The following is an 18064-nucleotide window of genomic DNA, read 5'->3' on the forward strand; positions in this document are numbered from 1 at the left end:
ATTCCTGTCTTGTTGACAGAACCAAGAAGTCTTCAATAAAGAAAGTGGTTTATTTAATCTAGTATTTTCCTACCTTATTTGACCATAGGACCCCTTTTTTTGTGTCATATGTTTAATGTCTCAAGGGCTGTAAATGCTCCACAGCCCACAGTTTAGGATCCTGCGCAGATGATTGTGACGAGATGGGTGCACTGAGAGTACCAGGGGGTGGAGAGTTGGGGGTCTTCACACAGGTCATTCCATGTTAAATCAGGTCTTGAATGATGAGTGTACAGAGGAATAGAAGGGCAGCTTAGGTCTAGGCAGAAGGAACAGAACAGACAAAAGCATAGGTATGTTTAAGGAAATTCCAAATAGTTCAGTGTCATTAGACTGAAGAGAGGAAAGAAGCTATAGCAGAGAACGATTCGGGGCCCTTGAAATGTATAAAAAGCCTTGAATAGCGTGAATGTGTGAAGCAGGTAGTACTCAGTTTTTAATTTAAAAGTTAATGTGAGGGCTGTTTTGCTTTATATTTAAATTTATGTTAATATAAATTTATATTCTACAGGGGAAATAAAAAACTGATATAACTAGTAAAAGTATAAGATAAACCACAGGGCTAAATAATCTACTGTGTGCTGCTGTTGAAGATTACATATTGTATACATTAAGAATTATGAAGCTTTTTTTTGTTTAAAGTTTCAGGTTAACTAATTTTTATTTTGGAATTAATCCTGGGAGAATCAGCACATGTGAAGACAGAACAATGTGATACTGTTTCTATATTCTTAAATTGAAGTTTTAACTAAGATTTCCATACCATCATTAATACTTATTATAAAATATTGGATAGTGTGAAAAATAGAAAAGAGAAAGTAGACAAATGTATGTCATTTTTTGCTCGACCAATATTACTATTTAACATCATGTATTTATAATAGAAATATATATTTATAATTCTAGTGATCACAATACTGCTTTTTTACATTTTCCTACATTATAAATTCTTTGTAAGCATTACATTTAAAATCTGTATGATACTCCATTCAGTAGATATACCATAGTTTATATAGTTATGGACAGTTTTCAGGTTTTTTTTAACCATATGGTTTTTATTTTTTTGTTATACAAGTTTTGTGTGTATAGTTCCAAAATTGGAATTTTTGAGTCAAAAGTAAGAATATGTTTAAAGCTTTTGACGCATGTTATCAAATTATTTCCCAAGATAGCATAATTTATATTATAAATAATATAATTTATATGTCCACTGGGATTGAACTGTTAATATTTCAGTAGGTCTTGAGAGCAATCATTAAAAAGAAAAGACAAAGACTAAAGCAAACTTTGTTGGTCAGTAGTTTAAAAATATGGGTCCATATTGTTTATGGGTATAATAGTAAGCAGTATTCAGTTCATACTTTATGTAAACAAATGTAAGAATTTTCTCCTGATATGGCTTTTTTTATTTTTGAGGTATCCATCACGAATTGAAAAAATTGACTATGAGGAGGGCAAGATGTTGGTCCATTTTGAGCGCTGGAGTCATCGTTATGATGAGTGGATTTACTGGGATAGCAATAGGTTGCGCCCCCTTGAGAGACCTGCATTAAGAAAAGAAGGGCTAAAAGATGAGGAAGATTTCTTTGTAAGTAGCAAGGCTTTCTGTTTGTTAGATATGTAATGATGTATTTTTTAAAGGAATTCTGTTAAATTTTACAAAAGCTTGTTTTTTTTTTTAATTAAGGAAATGCTTGTTTATTATACATGGTATTGATCTTAAAAGTTGTTTAAAATAGGATTTTAAAGCTGGAGAAGAGGTTCTGGCTCGTTGGACAGACTGTCGCTATTACCCTGCCAAGATTGAGGCGATTAACAAAGAAGGTACGTATTTGAAATGATCTGAGAATTAAAATGGGATTTATAGTAAAATTTAACTATATTTCTAATTTTAATTAATGCATGTAGTTGTTACATGTAGCTGTTACTTCTCTTTGATTTATACTTAGTCTTCTAATACTTTTTAGGATAAAAATTTAATTTGTTATGTATTTAATTCGTTATGTATTATATAGAATAAGATGATATGTAATATGCTGCCTAAGTAGAGTATTTGGGTTAGTAGTTAAAATTTTTCAGCTTTTTCAGCTTTCAGTTGACAGGCTTATATTATACACACTTTATTTCTGCTTCTCTGTTTCCAGTTTGCTGGCTAAATAATTTTTTGAACATCTTTACCTGAGTGCTAAAGATACAGGAAAATTCAAATCAGTTCAGGTTGGAAGTAAAACACAGTACAATATTTTCTGAGGAAAGAGTATGGAACTTTATCAATATGAGGATTTCCTTTCTTGCATCTTTTTCCCTGCCCCCTTTTAATTAATTTTTGTAGATAATTAATTTTCCTATCAGCCTTTTGTGATATCTAACATTAATACAGAGGAAAAGTTACTGAATTTACCAGATATACAGAAAATAACACAGAAATTAGGTGTGCTAGTGTGGCATAAAACAGAATCTGTTGCACAGATAATTAATTTTGAAACTTGTAGACCGACTAATTTGGAAATGGATTATAATTAATATTTAAATTATTATTGGAAGTATACTTAAATATTTCACATTTCTGACTTCAAATCTCATTTAAATAATAATTGTGAAATACTTATATTTTCCAAATCAGTAGTACGTTGTTCTCCTATTACAGTGATTTCTCAAACTCTACCACTCATTTATTCTTTTTACTAAAGAAACACATTGAGAGAATTCCCTGGCAGTCCAGTGGCGAGGACCTGGCACTTTCACTGCTGAGAGCCTGAGTCCAGTCCCTGGTGGGGAATTTTAAGATCCCATAAGCCATGCAGCAGGACCAAAAACAAAAAACCCACATTGATACGTTTTTTGTAAGACGAGCATCTAACTTAAGTAAGGGAATACTTACTTTACGTTGTATCTTGAAAGCCAAACAAATTAGCTAGAAAAGGAGGGTTGAAGAGGTTTTCTGGCAGAAGAAATGGCATATGCAAAAGAATAGAAGAGAGACATGCCGTTTTTAAGGAACTGCAAGTCTTTGATGTGACTGGAGTGAAGGATTCCTTTCAGGTTTGTAGAATAACAGAAGAGGTGGAGGAAAGAAACAAAATTGGTACATGAAGTGTCTTGTAGTCTTGCTAAAGAATTTAGCTAAGGATTTAAGCTGAAAATTTAACAAAAAACTTGAGAAAAATTACGAGGTAAGAGAAGATAGAAGAAGAAAAAAAGAAAACATTTAAAAAGAAATACAGTAAAAAATGTTAAGTGTGAAAAAGTAAGTTACAGTTGTCTGGCTAGAATTGATGATGTAACTTTACAAAAGCCTTAGTCTAATTTATTGTTTTAGTTAATTGAAATAACAGATATGGCTGTGAGCTTATTACTAGTCACCTGAGGGACATCTCAGTTGTTAAGTTTTCAGGTTACTTCTTTCCTAGTGGGGCCTTTAAATCACTGTTTACTTAAACTTCTGGAAAGCTGTATTTCAGAGCTCACATTCCCATGTCCTATATTGGCTCCTCAGGCGTCTAGTTCAGAGCCTAGCACAGAGTTAGGGAGTCAGTAACAATTTTTGGAAGGAGAAGAAGTAATGAATCCATTTCGTTAGATAATAGGATCTTCCCCAAACAGAAAAAAAAAACCATGACTAATTCCTTGCTCCTTGGAAGAAAAGCTATGACAGACCTAGACAGTGTATTAAAAAGTGGAGACATCATTTTGATGACAAAAGGTCCATCTAGTCAAAGCTGTAGTTTTCCAGTAGTCATGTATGGATGTAAGAGTTCAACTCTAAAGAAAGCTGAGCACTGAATAATAGATGCTTTCAAATTGTGGTGTTGGAGAAGACTCTTAAGAGTCCCTTGGACTGCAAGGAGATCAAACCAGTCAGTCCTAAAGGAAATCAGCCCTAAATGTTCATTAGAAGGATGGATGCTGAAGCTAAAGCTGCGGTTCTTTGGCCACCTGATGCGAAGAACTGACTCACTGGATAAGATCCTGTTGCTGGGAAGGATTGAGGGCAAAAAGAGAAGGGGGAGACAGAGGCTGAGATGGTTGGATTGCATCACCTCCTCAGTGGACATGAGCTTGAGTAAGCACTGGGAGATCATGAAGGACTGCGAAGCCTGGCGTGCTGCAGTCCATGGGGTTGCAAAGAGTCAGACTTGACCTTGGTGACTGAATGACAACAACCCAAACAGAACAGAATTAAACAGTGCTCTCTGTTTTCATTATGAGAAATTTCTTTAAATGTGCAGAGCTTTGAGACCTTTCTTATAAGTGTGAAGCTTCTTTTACAAAGCACATGCATATGCACACGTACGACATACTCAGAAACAAGCCACCCTCCTTTTTTATCCTATCCCATTTGTCCATAGGCATGTAATACAGAAATTTAAGCTTACATCAGTGGAAGAATGATGTTACTCATTGCAACCTCTGCCATTTCAAGAGCAGTTTGAGGAAGCCCTTAGTGAAATATTGGCAGATATAACTTGTTTTTAAACATTTTCTATGGGAGGTATTAATTTAGTGATTTTCCTGTGTGGCCCACAGGCTGAATGAGTCTCCCTTGGTCTCCTGCCACCATCCTTCCCCTCCCCCCTTAAAAAAGGAAGCCCTCAGAGCACTTTGTTCACTGCAAAAGCTAAACAAAACTAACAAATGTGGACATTTAGGTATACATAATATGTCTTGGAGGAGTTGAAGAGAAGGGGCAAATCACTTTAGACTGGAGTGATCAGGGAGGTTTTCATATGATGGGTGGGATTTGAAGAGCTGATCCTTGAAGAGTGGGTTGGAGTTGAGAAAGGAAAAGGCGTCACAGCGGGGAGACTGTCCTCAGAGGCGGTGGGTGAGTGCATGGTCAGTGTGGCGCAGAGTTTGCCCTCATCTGCAGTGCCACGTGAGGAAGGAGAAGGGAGGGGCACAAACGGTGGTAGTGTAAGGGGCACAAGTGGTTTTTCAGTCTCACAGTCTTCCTGAATTCTTCACATTTTTGCTCTTCAGCTGCTCCGTTTCTTTCGTAATTTGGGTTTAGTTCTTTATGTCCATGATTTGTATGTAATGGTAATAATAGAAAGATATGAAATCAATGGTATTATTCATATTACAAAGAAAAGAAAATCTTTGTACATTGATTTATTGGCTTTGATGCCAATTGTTTATACCTCTTTTGTAAAGATCAAATATCTGTTTACATCAAGTGTCACTCAGCCCACATTGGTTTGGTACAGGAAATGATAGAAGAACACTGGGATTTCCATAAATATAAAATCTGTGTAATTTATATATTTTCTGATGGTACTGACAAGCATGAAAGCATGGAGTCTGTAACGAAAAGTGAGTGTCCTTTGAAATAGTCATGTAAATAGAATCATGAATCCCAACAGCAGGATGGTTTAGTGGGAAAGACACGGGAATCAGGGTTTCGGGGAATGGCTGTGCTGCTGGTAAACTGCCATTGGATGCAGCGTTCCGTTTCACTGGAGGTCAGTGTTTATTGGCACAGGAAGATTGTCATGCCAATGATACGTAAAATGGTGTGTAGCTTAAAAGCCCAGGAATCTGTAATTCTTGTTTGCCAGTTAACTAATATTGCAAAGAAATAATCCTTCCCTGAGAAAAGGAATAATCCTTTCCTGAAATTTTTCTCCCAGATTTTTCTGTTATTTAGAAAGAAACTTTCAAAGACAGCAAATGCTGATTCTTAGAAATATTATTCACTTTTGTAAATAATAATTTATTTTCTTCAGGTATATTATAACATAACTTGATATGTTATTTAAACATATATTTGTTATACATTTTAAAATCCTCCAGTAAAAATCAGAGTTATATGCAGCTAACTTATCAAGATGGAATTTGTGCACTCCTTAAGGGAAATCAGAGTTATTTTTACAGTGAAACAGACTGTAAACTCTGTACACTTGATGTGTGTTTGCAGTTACTGCAGTCACAGGGTGTTTATTTGTGTCAGGGCATTACTTGTTTGATATCAGGTGTTGCTGTAAGACTGAATTATATTGTCTAATGATCCTGACTTGCTCCTATTTCAGGAACGTTCACAGTTCAATTTTATGATGGAGTAATTCGTTGTTTAAAACGAATGCACATTAAAGCTATGCCCGAGGATGCTAAGGGGCAGGTAAGAGTGTTCAGCATTCCTAGATTCCCAAAGGGATGTCTTCTTGAATGGTGACTGATAAAATATATATATACTTTCACATATATATATATTTTAAAGTGAACTAATTGTAGGATTATGTGCTGATAGCCCCAAATAGCAGCAAGAAAGAGAAGCTTAGAATGTAAAATCAGTTATACACTTGATTTTTGCTTCTTTGGTTTTAGACCTGCCCAAGTTACAGGTCACTAGTTTCTGTTCCAGGTGAAAGCCCAGCATCCACTAAGCTGGTGTTGTCCTAGCGACCCAGCTGGATCGTGTAACCAGTCTATGGGAAGTGAGGTGAGTGCCTTTTTTGTTAATTCTGTTTCATTTTTCCTGGTGTATAGTTATCATTTAGAAAGTTAATTTTTAATATAAAATTTTATATTGAGTTTCTTATCTTCTTCTTTTCTTCTGTAAATCATAGTCATTAATTTTCTTTCAAAAGGCGCTTACCTGACACTCTGTAGGCTGTTTCAGGTAGGGCTTTCTGAGTTATATGATGTAAGCAGTGTATTACATGCTGTCACTGCTCAAAGCAAGAATGAACGGTAAGCATTTGAAAGAGAATCTGGGATGAAGTTAAAACCATAATTCTATTGATTGAATATGTTTCCTGAAATACTGGAAAGAAAAGGTGCCAGTAGAAATTTAAAATGTTTTCTTTTATGTTCTGCTGTTATTTGGGATTTTCAGCACCTGGACCTACAATTAATTTTAAGAAATTGAAAGTGATCTGTAAAAATGTCTAATATGGAAATATGCTACATATTTGTTGCATACCATGTGGTGAAAAATGTCATCTTAAACTGTGTTGAAATCACGTGGTCATTTCCAGTCAAGTGTATGCATTTAACAGACTACCTACTGCTGATTTGGGATGTAGACTACCACAGTTGAAACATTATTTTTGTTTTCTGAGAAGTTGGAATGTTTTAAATTACCTGGTTTTCAAAAATGTGGTTTTGACATCAAGTATCAGAGTTTTTTTCTTCAATTAATATGGAAATGCAATTTAAAATGGAAACACTTTTGATCAGGAAATTGCTTTGTGTTTTTCTACTTGTATATATAAATAAAATGTTCTCAAGCATTCAGTGATGTGATTCCTTGGTTACTACACAGAAAGATTGATTGAGACATTGGCAACTTAGTTTAATATATACTGTTTAAAATTCTCAATTTTTCTTTATTTTTTTTGCTTTAAAACTGTTATTTTGTTCGTTCAGATATTTATGTGATGGCACTAACTTTAAAACTCTATTCTTTCTGAAGTGACACTGAACCAGTTTGGTTTGTGGTAAAATAAGTTATAAAAACTAATTTTTTGGACATAGTGGATGTTTATTTTTAATGAGTATTCTAGTCACACCATGATGTGTGGTAACATTAAAATCAGTATCAAAATACAGACTCCTAAAAGAAAATATTAGTATATTTCTTTTAATTTTGTTTTTTCATAGTTTTTAATTACAAGCACATTAAAGACATGTATGGGATTGTTTTTTATAAAATATCCTTATATTTTGAGTATCTTTTTCCTCACAAGTTTTTGATTTGTTTTCACCTAGGTCATATAATAAATCAGGTGTTGTTTGAACAGTAATACGAGAATCCAACTTTGCATACTATCTTCTAAGTTTTGAGTCCTTTGAGAATTTCTTTGTAAAGATATACAGTAAAATTTCTTTTGCTTAACCAGCAAAGGATAAGGAATCAAATAAATGCACTATGGGAATGTTTTTCTCTAAACTTTGTGTAGTTTTTTCTCACCTATTCTTTTTCTTTTTGAGGGTGTGCTGATATAAAATTTACACCGTAACTCACTAGTGTTAAGAGACTGGCCAGGTGGCGCTAGTAGTAAAGAACCCCCCTGCAATGCAGGAGACTTAAGAGATGGGGGTTTGATACCTGGGTCAGGAAGATCCCCTGGAGAAGGAAAGGCAACCACTGTAGTATTCTTGCCTGGAGAATCCCATGGACTCAGGAGCCTGGTGGGCTACAGTCCATGGGGTCGCAAAGAGTCGAACACGACTGAGCAACTTGGCATGTTCATAAGGTCCTTTACTATTGTTAGAACTTTTTTTTAATACATTGCTGTATTGGATTCTCATAGCAAATCATTTGACATAGGTATAGCTGGTATTTCTATTTCGCCGTTGAGGAATTCAGAACTGAGAGAATTCAGCAACTCACCTAAAATTTCACTCAACCATAGTGTGCAGAGCAGCTCTGAACTCATACCTGATTTCAGGCAGTGTTCATTCTAGTACAGTGCTCTGTGTTCTCATCTTTAGTTCTCATTCATGGAAGGAGCACACCAGTTATTTTTGATATTGAATCTTTCCAGTTAAAAAATGGAAGCATGAAATAATTGAAGAACTCTTTACTCACACAACTACAGTGATCCCCATGATTAACATGTCCTATGATCAAGAACTGTTTTATCTGATTTCACTTTTGAAGAGTACAACATTAATCTCTTCTATTTTTCTTTTTATTGGAGAGAGAAAACATTTGGGCATGGAATTTTTGCCCTTAGCATCTTTTGGCATTTCTCTTAACAACTTAAAGATTTCCCCACAGTGCAAAACCTAGAATTAAATGCCCTGTTCTTAGTAAGACTGAATTTAGCACTTTGCTTTGCTTGTCTGTTGTATATAATCTTGTTTTTTCTTTCTGCTTTGTTGATGGAGCTCTATAAGTCATTTGCGTTGGTGGTGTTTTTTTCCTTCTACTTAAATGTTAGTCTCAAGGCTCAACTTAGCCATAATACTTAAGTCACCCAGATTGCTCCTTGACCTTAAACCTCTCTTTTCTATTTGTATACACTTTGCCTTTGTTTAATGGTTTTCCTTTTGCTTGGAGAGTCCATTTCTCTTTCTTTGACTTTTTCCCCAGCAGATTCCTCTTTCAGGGTTCAAATCATCTATCATTTCCCCAGAAGCCTGTGTTTTGTTTATTCTCTACTATCTGTCCTGTTACATTGTCTTATAGTTAATTTTATCTGCCTGTCAATTCCTTATGGGAAGGACTAAAGAGGTGGTTCTGAGTAAAACTTGGGCTGGATAGTACTGGTGTATCTGGTTTTCTTTGTTAGTTTGTTTTTACAAACTAGAGATATAACATTTTGTTTCACAACCTTGTCATAATTTGCTTTCTAATAAGACATTTGGGGACATTGTTTAAAATATGGGGAAGTTACATATTGGGTGTCTTCCAGGCAGGAGCAAAAATGTGGTCACTCCAGGCCAGTGGGTTCCTGAGGTTTTCAGCTAGCATCTTCTATCAACTTAGCATGTTTCCTGGCACATCAATAGGGTATTCAATAGGAAATTGGTCAGTGGGAATGTGTTAGGTGCAATCGCATGGTGTTTTCAGTTCATTTCAGTCATGGGGGAGAGAGAGGCTTTTATTTTGTTTGTTTCCCTTTAATGGCTTGTTGTCTTTATCATATATTCTCAGTACTGAACAGCCATCAACTTGATTTGCTTAATGGCCTGTGTTTGTTAATACAACCCATGAATTAACATATAGTTGATGTTGTGAAATTGTTTTTAGTTGCTTGGACTAAGAATACGTGTTTTTAGTTCAAAGTAAAAGAGTAGAAATTATTTAGTCACAAACTAAAAAAAACCTCAACACAGGAACATAAATATTTGCATCTCAGAAGAATGACAGCTAATACAGATTCAGAAAGTTGTAAAGGGAGGGAAATTAAACTAGAGTCTGACAGTGTATACTTTACCTTGGTCAAGTAGCTTTTTTTTTCCTTTACTGGTAATATGGCAAGCTCTTGTGATTAATTGTTATGCAAACTTTAAAAACTTTGAAAAATAATAAAATCATACTTTGACCTTTGTGAAATTGACCTTACTTTGAATGATACATTCTTCCTAATGAAGAGTAGTCATTTGCTCTGTGGGAACACAGTCATTTCTCATTATCTGCAGGGAATTGTTTCCAGGACCCTCATGGATACCAAAATCTGTAGATGCTCAAGTCTCTTGTATAAAATGGCATCATATTGCATATAACCTGCTCACATCCTCCCAAATCATCTCTGGGTTACTTATAGCGCCTACCACAATGTAAAAGCTATGTACATAGTGGCCGGAGCATGGCAAATTCAAGTTCTACACTTTGAAACTTTGGAAATTTTTTTCCCCTAAGTATTTTTGTTTTGCAGTTGGTTGAATCCCTGGATGCAGAACCCAAAGATAATGCTGACTGACCGTACATTTCTTTTAATATTTGCAGAATTGAAACATAAGCATTTTTTTCATATTATTTTTGTAATATGTTGCATCACAGAAAAGAAACAGACATTTAAACCCTAAAGTACTAAGGTAGAATGTCATGAGATATTTCCACATTTATCATAGGTTTTCTTATATTTTAAATTTTATTCCATCAAAAGATATTTGTTATTGAATATCAATATAAAATTAAGTATTTTCCCATTTTATGTGAGGTCATATAACTGATTAGATTATTAAATTTGATAATCTAACACATTGATGATCTACCTTGTAAATGTAGTTAATCTGATTTTCATATTTGTGTGCCTGTGAAAGTAGCTTTGAAAATATGATACATGTTTTTTATTCATTAGTGTAATTTTAATTAAGTTTTTAATGCTTCACATGTTTTGTGTTTTTCCTTTGGAGGATTGGATAGCTTTAGTCAAAGCAGCTGCTGCAGCTGCAGCCAAGAATAAAACAGGGAACAAACCTCGAACCAGCGCTAACAGCAATAAAGATAAAGAGAAAGATGAAAGAAAATGGTTTAAAGTACCTTCAAAAAAGGAAGAAACTTCAACTTCTATAACCACACCAGAAGTTGAGAAGAAGGAAGATCTGCCTACATCTAGTGAAACTTTTGGTACAAAATATGTTTTTATGTTCACTCCCCATGGCAGTGGTAAACTCACATAGTGAATTTTCAGATCTTTTGGCTACCTGTAGTTTGAACATACAGTTGAATTATTGGGCTTTTTTCCCTAGCATCATAATGACGGTTAACTTTTCTATCAGCTCTGAAGGTTAATGGTCTAATACGGGTACTTGACAATGGATACCCTCAGTATTCTGAAATAGAAATGAGTTGTGATTTTGAAATTTAACTTCTTGGTAGTGGGTATTGAGATTCTTTTTGTGTGGGATTTTTTGTTTTGTTTTCTTTAACTTTTAAAATGCTTTTGCATGTATTTCAATATATAATACAGAAAAAGCAGTAAGTCATTCCCGAAGCACAACTGCCTTTAGTAGTTAGTTGTTTTTTTTTTTTTTCCCCTAATACATTTGTCTGGAGAAATTTGTGTCTTTTAAAGTTCTGTGTCTAAGCACTAGATTAAAAACACTTAAGTGCAAAGCTTATCTTAGTGTTTTGCTACTTAAAATAATTCATGTGTTTTAACTTTGGATTCTAGATAAACTCTCATATATGTATTCTATTAAAAGTAGGACTTCATGTAGAGAACGTTCCAAAGATGGTCTTTCCACAGCCAGAGAGCACATTAACAAACAAGAGGAAAAATAATCAAGGCAACTCATTTCAGGCAAAGAGAGCTCGGCTTAACAAGATTACTGGTAAACTACAATGATTCTTTTTGTGGGGGGGAATGGAGGGTTTGATTTTATAGTAGTTTGTTTTTAATAAAGGAAAATATATCTTTTGGTTTAATGTAGCTAACTGATTAATAAGAAAAACAGTTGCTTTGTTTCTTTAAGGTCATCACCTTTGGACACCATGGGTTTTTTCTCTCGTGAAATGGAAACAGTATCACCTGTCTTCTGCCTACCTCACAGGGATGTTGTGAGGATGCACGGGGTCATATGTTGTAAAATTCCATAGTTTTAAAATCACTTTGGTGGCAGGATTAGTTCTATAAAAATTGAATCATCTGCTTTTGTCAACTTGTGGAGACATACTGTCCAAGGTTCTAAATATTATACAAACATTCTTATTCTTGACTGGTCTCATTAGGGATCATCGGAAAGAAAAGTACTGACTTGAATTCAGCTCCTGAATCTGTTAATTCCCAATATAAAAATACTTCTGTAACTTTTTAAAATTTCTATCCTGACCTTCAGGTTGGTCTCTAGAATTTGGGCTTATTTCTCTCTGCCGTGTTGTAGTTTAGGAAGTAGAATACTAGAATGATGAAAAACACAGGAAATTCCAGCCTGGTTAGTGTTCACAGAAGAAGGGACCAGTCATATTTAAGTCCCACACTTCCAAGGCCTAATGATTCTAATCTTTAAAAGAGATTGTTAATATATTTAATTTTTTGCGTGTTCTATTATAAAGTGTTAGTGGCTCAGTCATATCTGATTCTTTGTGACCCCATGGACTGTAGCTCGCCAGGCTCGTCTGTCCGTGAAATCCTCCAGGCAAGAATACTGGAGTGGGTAGCCGTTCCCTTCTCTAGGAGATCTTCCCAATCCAGGGGGTCAAACTGGGGTCTCCCACATTGTAGGCAGATTCTTTACTGCCAGAGGCACCAGGGAAGCACATATATTATGAAGGGGCTGCTAAAATATTTTAATTAATAATCAGTCACATGCTCTTAATTTTAAGGATAATGATTTTAGTCCCTTTGGCCTAATGAAGCTATGTAAATCTTCGTTGACATTCTTTTAAATAATTTGAAAAAGTTGGTTTCATCATCAGATCCAAGAATAAATGTAAATTAAACATTTTGACCATTATCTAAAGAGTGTAAGCCCACTCATCTAAGTAATTATAATTGGTTTCAACAGGTGAGAGTATTTAATCTTCCCATTTGTTAATATCACTTTTGTGCCTTTCTCTGATAAGGGATATATTTGGCCCCAGGACAGGAAATATTTCAAATCAATCTACCCATTCCCATTCCACCTTTTCCTTAGAAACTATTAATGTTGGAGAAAGCTAATGAATGTTATTCTAGTGATTATTATGCTGGCAGCTTGAGACCCCAGTTTTGTCTTAGAATAATGGGACCCAGAGCTGTGTCCTGTGGGATAGTACTTCTCACTGCTGTTGATACCCAGATTGAAACGCCTTATTGGGAGAGCCAAGATCAAGGAAGATGGAAGTGACATTGATGGCTCAGCTGTCAGCTTACCAGCATCGTGTTTTTCCCTAAAATCTGGATACTTTTAGTTTCAGTCAGTATACACTTAACATGTGTATTTACTAAGAAATTCAAGTTCACTGTTTAAAGAAGTAAAGTAAGAAAGCAGCTTAATTCACAGTGATGCAGTATCTCCGATGGCCTTGAAAAGATAGTAGTGGGGGAACTTTTTCTTCACTTCCTCTTGGGAATCTTAAATCAACAAGTAATAGTTCTGGCAGCAGTAGAAAGGCATAAGTTTTACAAGTGTGAAGCTGTTCTGATCTTTTCCCTTTATTTAGTCAAGTTATGTGTTAATTTAATAGTTTTTCATCTCAGTCTACTTCTGATTTCATGTTACAACTGTATCATGCAAAAAGATAATAGATGTTTTAAGATTGTTTCTGATGATTGAGACGCAGGCTTGCCTCTGTACAGTAAATTTTGTTTGTAGACCATAAAAGAGAGATGAGAACTAATAGGAAGTAGCAGTTTTGTTATGGAATTATGGTATATTTTAAATTTATCAAGCTCACTTATATGTGTCTTTTTGTCCATCTACTGATGAGAGAAATAGCCGGGTAACATGGCAGCATCTCAGACTGCTCTATTTCCCTACCACACTTTTTAATTTATTTTTTAAGTAGTTCTTACAGCAAATAAGTGAACCAGCTGCTGGATAAATTTAGTTCATGTATTTATTCACTCTCTGTTTCTTAACCATATATACACCCTACAGAGATTCCAAATCTGATTTCTATATAGGGAATGGTATAGGATGGCTTCAAAATTTTTAAATAAGTAGACATGGAAATTATTGTTGCAGAGAGTATGTGTGTTTGTGTGTGTATGTGTATATATATTCTTCCAGAATCTTAGTTTTCATTATGTCATAAACTTATTGATAATTACATACTTTGTGCATGCTGATTTAGAAAAAACAATGTTACAAAGATGCTCAGGAGTTTATACTTTGGGACAGAATTGCAAGCGAACTGCAAGCAAATTTGAGTAGATTTTAAAATACATATTGGTAGAGAGTAAAAGAAGAAACATTAGCAGTTGGTGCGTGGCATGTGTGTAATAGTTCTAGGAGTTTCTAGACCTTAAGCCAGTTTAGATACATTTGTACAGCTTAAGGAATGTAAAATATAATTTTAAAATTCAGAGGTTTGAATTGGCCAGTAATGTTATTGATAATAATATTCAGGATGTTTGATTCTTAATCTCAACAATAATATTGTATTTTGGAATCCCTGACTGAAAAGCAGAGCGTGAATTTAACTGCTCTGTTCTTTCTTTCCTCCCCGTTACCATTCTAAGATGCTTTGTCTCTGTTCTGTTGGTTCCTATTGGCAGTGAGAGACCAACTGTGTACTTTAGAGCTGAAGTAGGATATTGAGAAAGTATCACTTTGTAGATGGGACTCATAAAAATCTGTATTCTACTTCTACCTGATAAATAATTTCTTGAAACTGCATAATGCATTCTGTTAAGATATTTACTCTATGCTAAGCTAAGTCGCTTCAGTCATGTCCGACTCTGTGGGACCCATAGACGGCAGCCCACCAGGCTTCCCGTCCCTGGGATTCTCCAGGCATAGATATCTTATTTGGATGATGACTTGTTAGTAATATATTGATAATTAATACATATTTGCAAATAACTAAAAATCAATTCTGTTTTTTATTTCCCTCCAATTCGTGTCATTTTGGAAGGTTATTGCATTTCTCCCCAGAATGTTAGTTGGTCATGATGACAGACTTTAGACTGCTTCTTAAGGCAGCAGTAGTCAGCGTCTTCCTCAAGGGCATTTAAAAGTTTCTTGTCCCTTGTGTATATTTGATAACTCTTGTATAAGATGGTTTGCATGTAAAGTATGAAAGCCTTTTTATTGATCATATTTGAAGCTTTTGAATTAATTGGCTACCAAGTATTACATCTTCTAACCTAATTTTAAGTAGTTTTTATTAAATGCCCCATTGCTTTTATAAGAACATTACAAAGCTTTATTTTGCTTTCACAAACCATTAAGTGACAATTGCTTTTAATTATTTGGGTCTGTAATATCCAAATGTAAATTCAGTTAGTAAGACTAAATTATTTTGTTTCTTTTAAACTTCTAGTACTTAAGTTTTAATTTTAGTTTGTGATCTATTTTATCTATTATGTGATTTGAAAGTATTTCCACCACCTTTATGAAGGGAAACAAAAAAAGTATAGTCAGTAGATTGAATAGCAAATATTTGTTCTCCTTGAATACCCATAGAAGTAGGGCCTCTACTCAATTCCCTACAAAAGAAGAAGCTAATTTTCCTAATTATTTTTTTGTTTTACTTTCAGTAGTAGTTAATGTAAAAAATATTAGCTAGAGAAGAAATACCCAGTGAATGCAGTTTTGTTAAATAAATTCTGTGCTTACATCTTTTTTAGTCATCTAAAAATGTGTTCAGAAGTTACTTTAATACAGATAGAATTGAATTTATGATATATAAGCTATTTTTATGAAACTACTTATACATTGAGTCTTTTTCCCTTCATTTGAATATACACTTAAAACTGTATGGGACTTGAACAATATGGATTATGTCAAACTGCATCAATAGCAGTTTTAATACCAGTCATTGCTGTATCAAAATCATTATTTTATACTCAGCGTTTCCTATTTTGAATTACAATTCTGAGTGATAGATATTCGGCTTCATTATCTAACAATAGAAAGGTGCTTTTTGCCTGATTGAACACTTGATTCTACTATTACCTTGAGAATGCAATTTTAATATTTGAATTTCTACCTACATTACTTAACATCTTAGAGATTGTTACCTGAAAGAGTCAAGGGGCGTTGGCACAGGAATAACTCAAAGTTATGTGGCATTTTGGGGCCCTTTTTTCCTCCTGTTAAAAATGGTATGCTGCTGCTGCTGCTAAGTCACTTCAGTCGTGTCCGACTCTGTGTGACCCCATAGACGGCAGCCCACCAGGCTCCCCTGTCCCTGGGATAGATAGCTTTAATACTACAAGTAGTATAATTGCTGAAGTAAATTTATTGTTAAGTTGTTGATTGTTAAACGTACTTCCTTTGAAGCCAGAGTTTTGTGTGCCTGACTTTTGAAGTGATGCAGAAATGGTTTTGGGTGACCTTTTATGTGTGTGGCGGCCATAACAAATAAACGTGTACAAGGGTTATGTTAATAAATTTGCCTCCATTGAGGGCACCTATCTGGTGTTTACCAAAGACTCTTGACTGAGTAAATGCCTTTAATTTCTAAATTAAAGCCAGGTTTTAGTGTCTCTTAATGTTAACTATACTCTGGATAAATATTCTGTCTTCTAAAATTGAAAATTAAAGGTATACATGGGAAAAAACTGGAACTCCCAGTTTATTTCATCAATTGTATAATGAGGCTATCATATGAAGTCCAAATGTAGGCAGGATCTGTACTCTTTTTCCATTAACATAAAAGGAATCCATCCATGTTCTCACCACTTTTGTAAGTGATCGGGTACAACTGGGTATAGAAACATACTTGTGAAGCTTAGGTTAAAGAATCCAAGTGAAATAAAAAATTGGGAGTATATAAAAAGCTAATAATATAACAACAACAATCATTTTATATTCTAGATGTTTGAAAGGATTTCTTATATCTTAATATTACTTCCATATCTTATTTCAGTTGTATGGACAAAGCCTAAGGTATTAATGATTTAAGCAGTCTTAGATTTTTGGATATTAATCCATAGAAATTTAAATTTGTACAGAATAAATGTGTATGTGTGTGATTTTTTTTTAAAGGATATTTTAAGGTAACTTTTATTTTGAAGACTGTTATGTTAGCTACTCTTAAGTTCTAATTTAGCCCTTTGAGTCATTATTAAAGATGTTTGTCTATTTGACAACCGTCTGAGAGTATACTTCCTATAAAAAAAGTATAGGGGATTCAGCGGCTAAAATTTTGGAGAATTCATGTGAAAGCCAATATCTTTTCTAATAAGCAATTTCTGTACGATTTTCCTCAAGGTTTGTTGGCATCCAAAGCTGTTGGGGTGGATGGTGCTGAAAAAAAGGAAGACTACAATGAAACGGCTCCAATGCTGGAGCAGGTATGAAACGGTAGCATTTGATTGTTTTCAAGGTTCCCCGCTGGAGTTATCACGGAGCTATAGTATCCACATAATTGAAATCACCCTTTTGATCAGATATGGGGATAGGAAAATAATGGGTGATACATTTTTAACTCTGCCTTCTCCAGGGTATGCAGATAAACTACATACTTAGTGTTTATTTTCAGTAGGCTAGCATTAAAGCCTTTGTCTCCCAATGGTGAAAAGCCAGGAGACGGGCCTCCCAGGGTGCATACAGGCTTCCAGCTGGATCACCTTTGACTAGCTTACGAAAAGACCCTTACACAAATACTTTTCATTTGTGAGTTAAAACAGGGTTTTTTGACATCTTATAAAGCTTCTTTTGTAAGAAGTTTCTTTTATATTGTAACAATTGGTGTTGTTAGACTGACTATGTGTTTTATGAATTGATCAATGAGCCATACATTTTTGCTAGGATGTATATTTTAATAACTACAAAAATAATTTAAAAAGCTATTAAGGGTCTGTCTTTAAACCACCTAATAGAGGAATTTGAAAATGAAGGTTGCAGTTGCTAGATTTTGCCTTGGCTACCTTCAGATTCCCACAATACCTGTATATAATGGACTGTGCATGCTTTTCCATTCTCTAAGGGCTTACCTTTTGGGGCACTGTAAGACTATAAGAACACAGTAATAGCC

At 34.6% G+C, this 18064-nt stretch overlaps 1 protein-coding gene across 46 annotated transcripts in view; it reads left to right on the top strand.

Annotated features, from left to right (window-relative positions):
• The window catches only part of PHF20L1 (PHD finger protein 20 like 1), a 73840-nt gene that overhangs the window by 16196 nt on the left and 39580 nt on the right, over window positions 1–18064 (top strand). For 14 of the 46 annotated variants that reach the window (XR_015141146.1, XR_015141145.1, XR_015141143.1 and 11 more), the window contains 7 exons: window positions 1456–1627; window positions 1779–1863; window positions 6069–6157; window positions 6401–6478; window positions 10849–11062; window positions 11641–11769; window positions 17299–17381. Coding sequence is in view for 35 of the 46 variants with exons in the window: in XM_086337403.1 (XP_086193529.1) it covers window positions 1456–1627; window positions 1779–1863; window positions 6069–6157; window positions 6401–6478; window positions 10849–11062; window positions 11641–11769; window positions 17299–17381 (850 nt within the window). In the remaining 11 variants the exon portion in view is untranslated. Of the gene's footprint in view, window positions 1–1455; window positions 1628–1778; window positions 1864–6068; window positions 6158–6400; window positions 6479–10848; window positions 11063–11640; window positions 11770–17298; window positions 17388–18064 lie in introns of those variants that run through there. The other 32 variants (XR_015141150.1, XR_015141153.1, XR_015141152.1 and 29 more) reach the window with 4 other exon arrangements.

The sequence above is a fragment of the Bos grunniens genome, chromosome 14 (assembly GCF_055505025.1).
Source record: "Bos grunniens cultivar Pamir isolate PY7600 chromosome 14, Bosgru_T2T1.0, whole genome shotgun sequence".
NCBI lineage: Eukaryota > Metazoa > Chordata > Mammalia > Artiodactyla > Bovidae > Bos > Bos grunniens.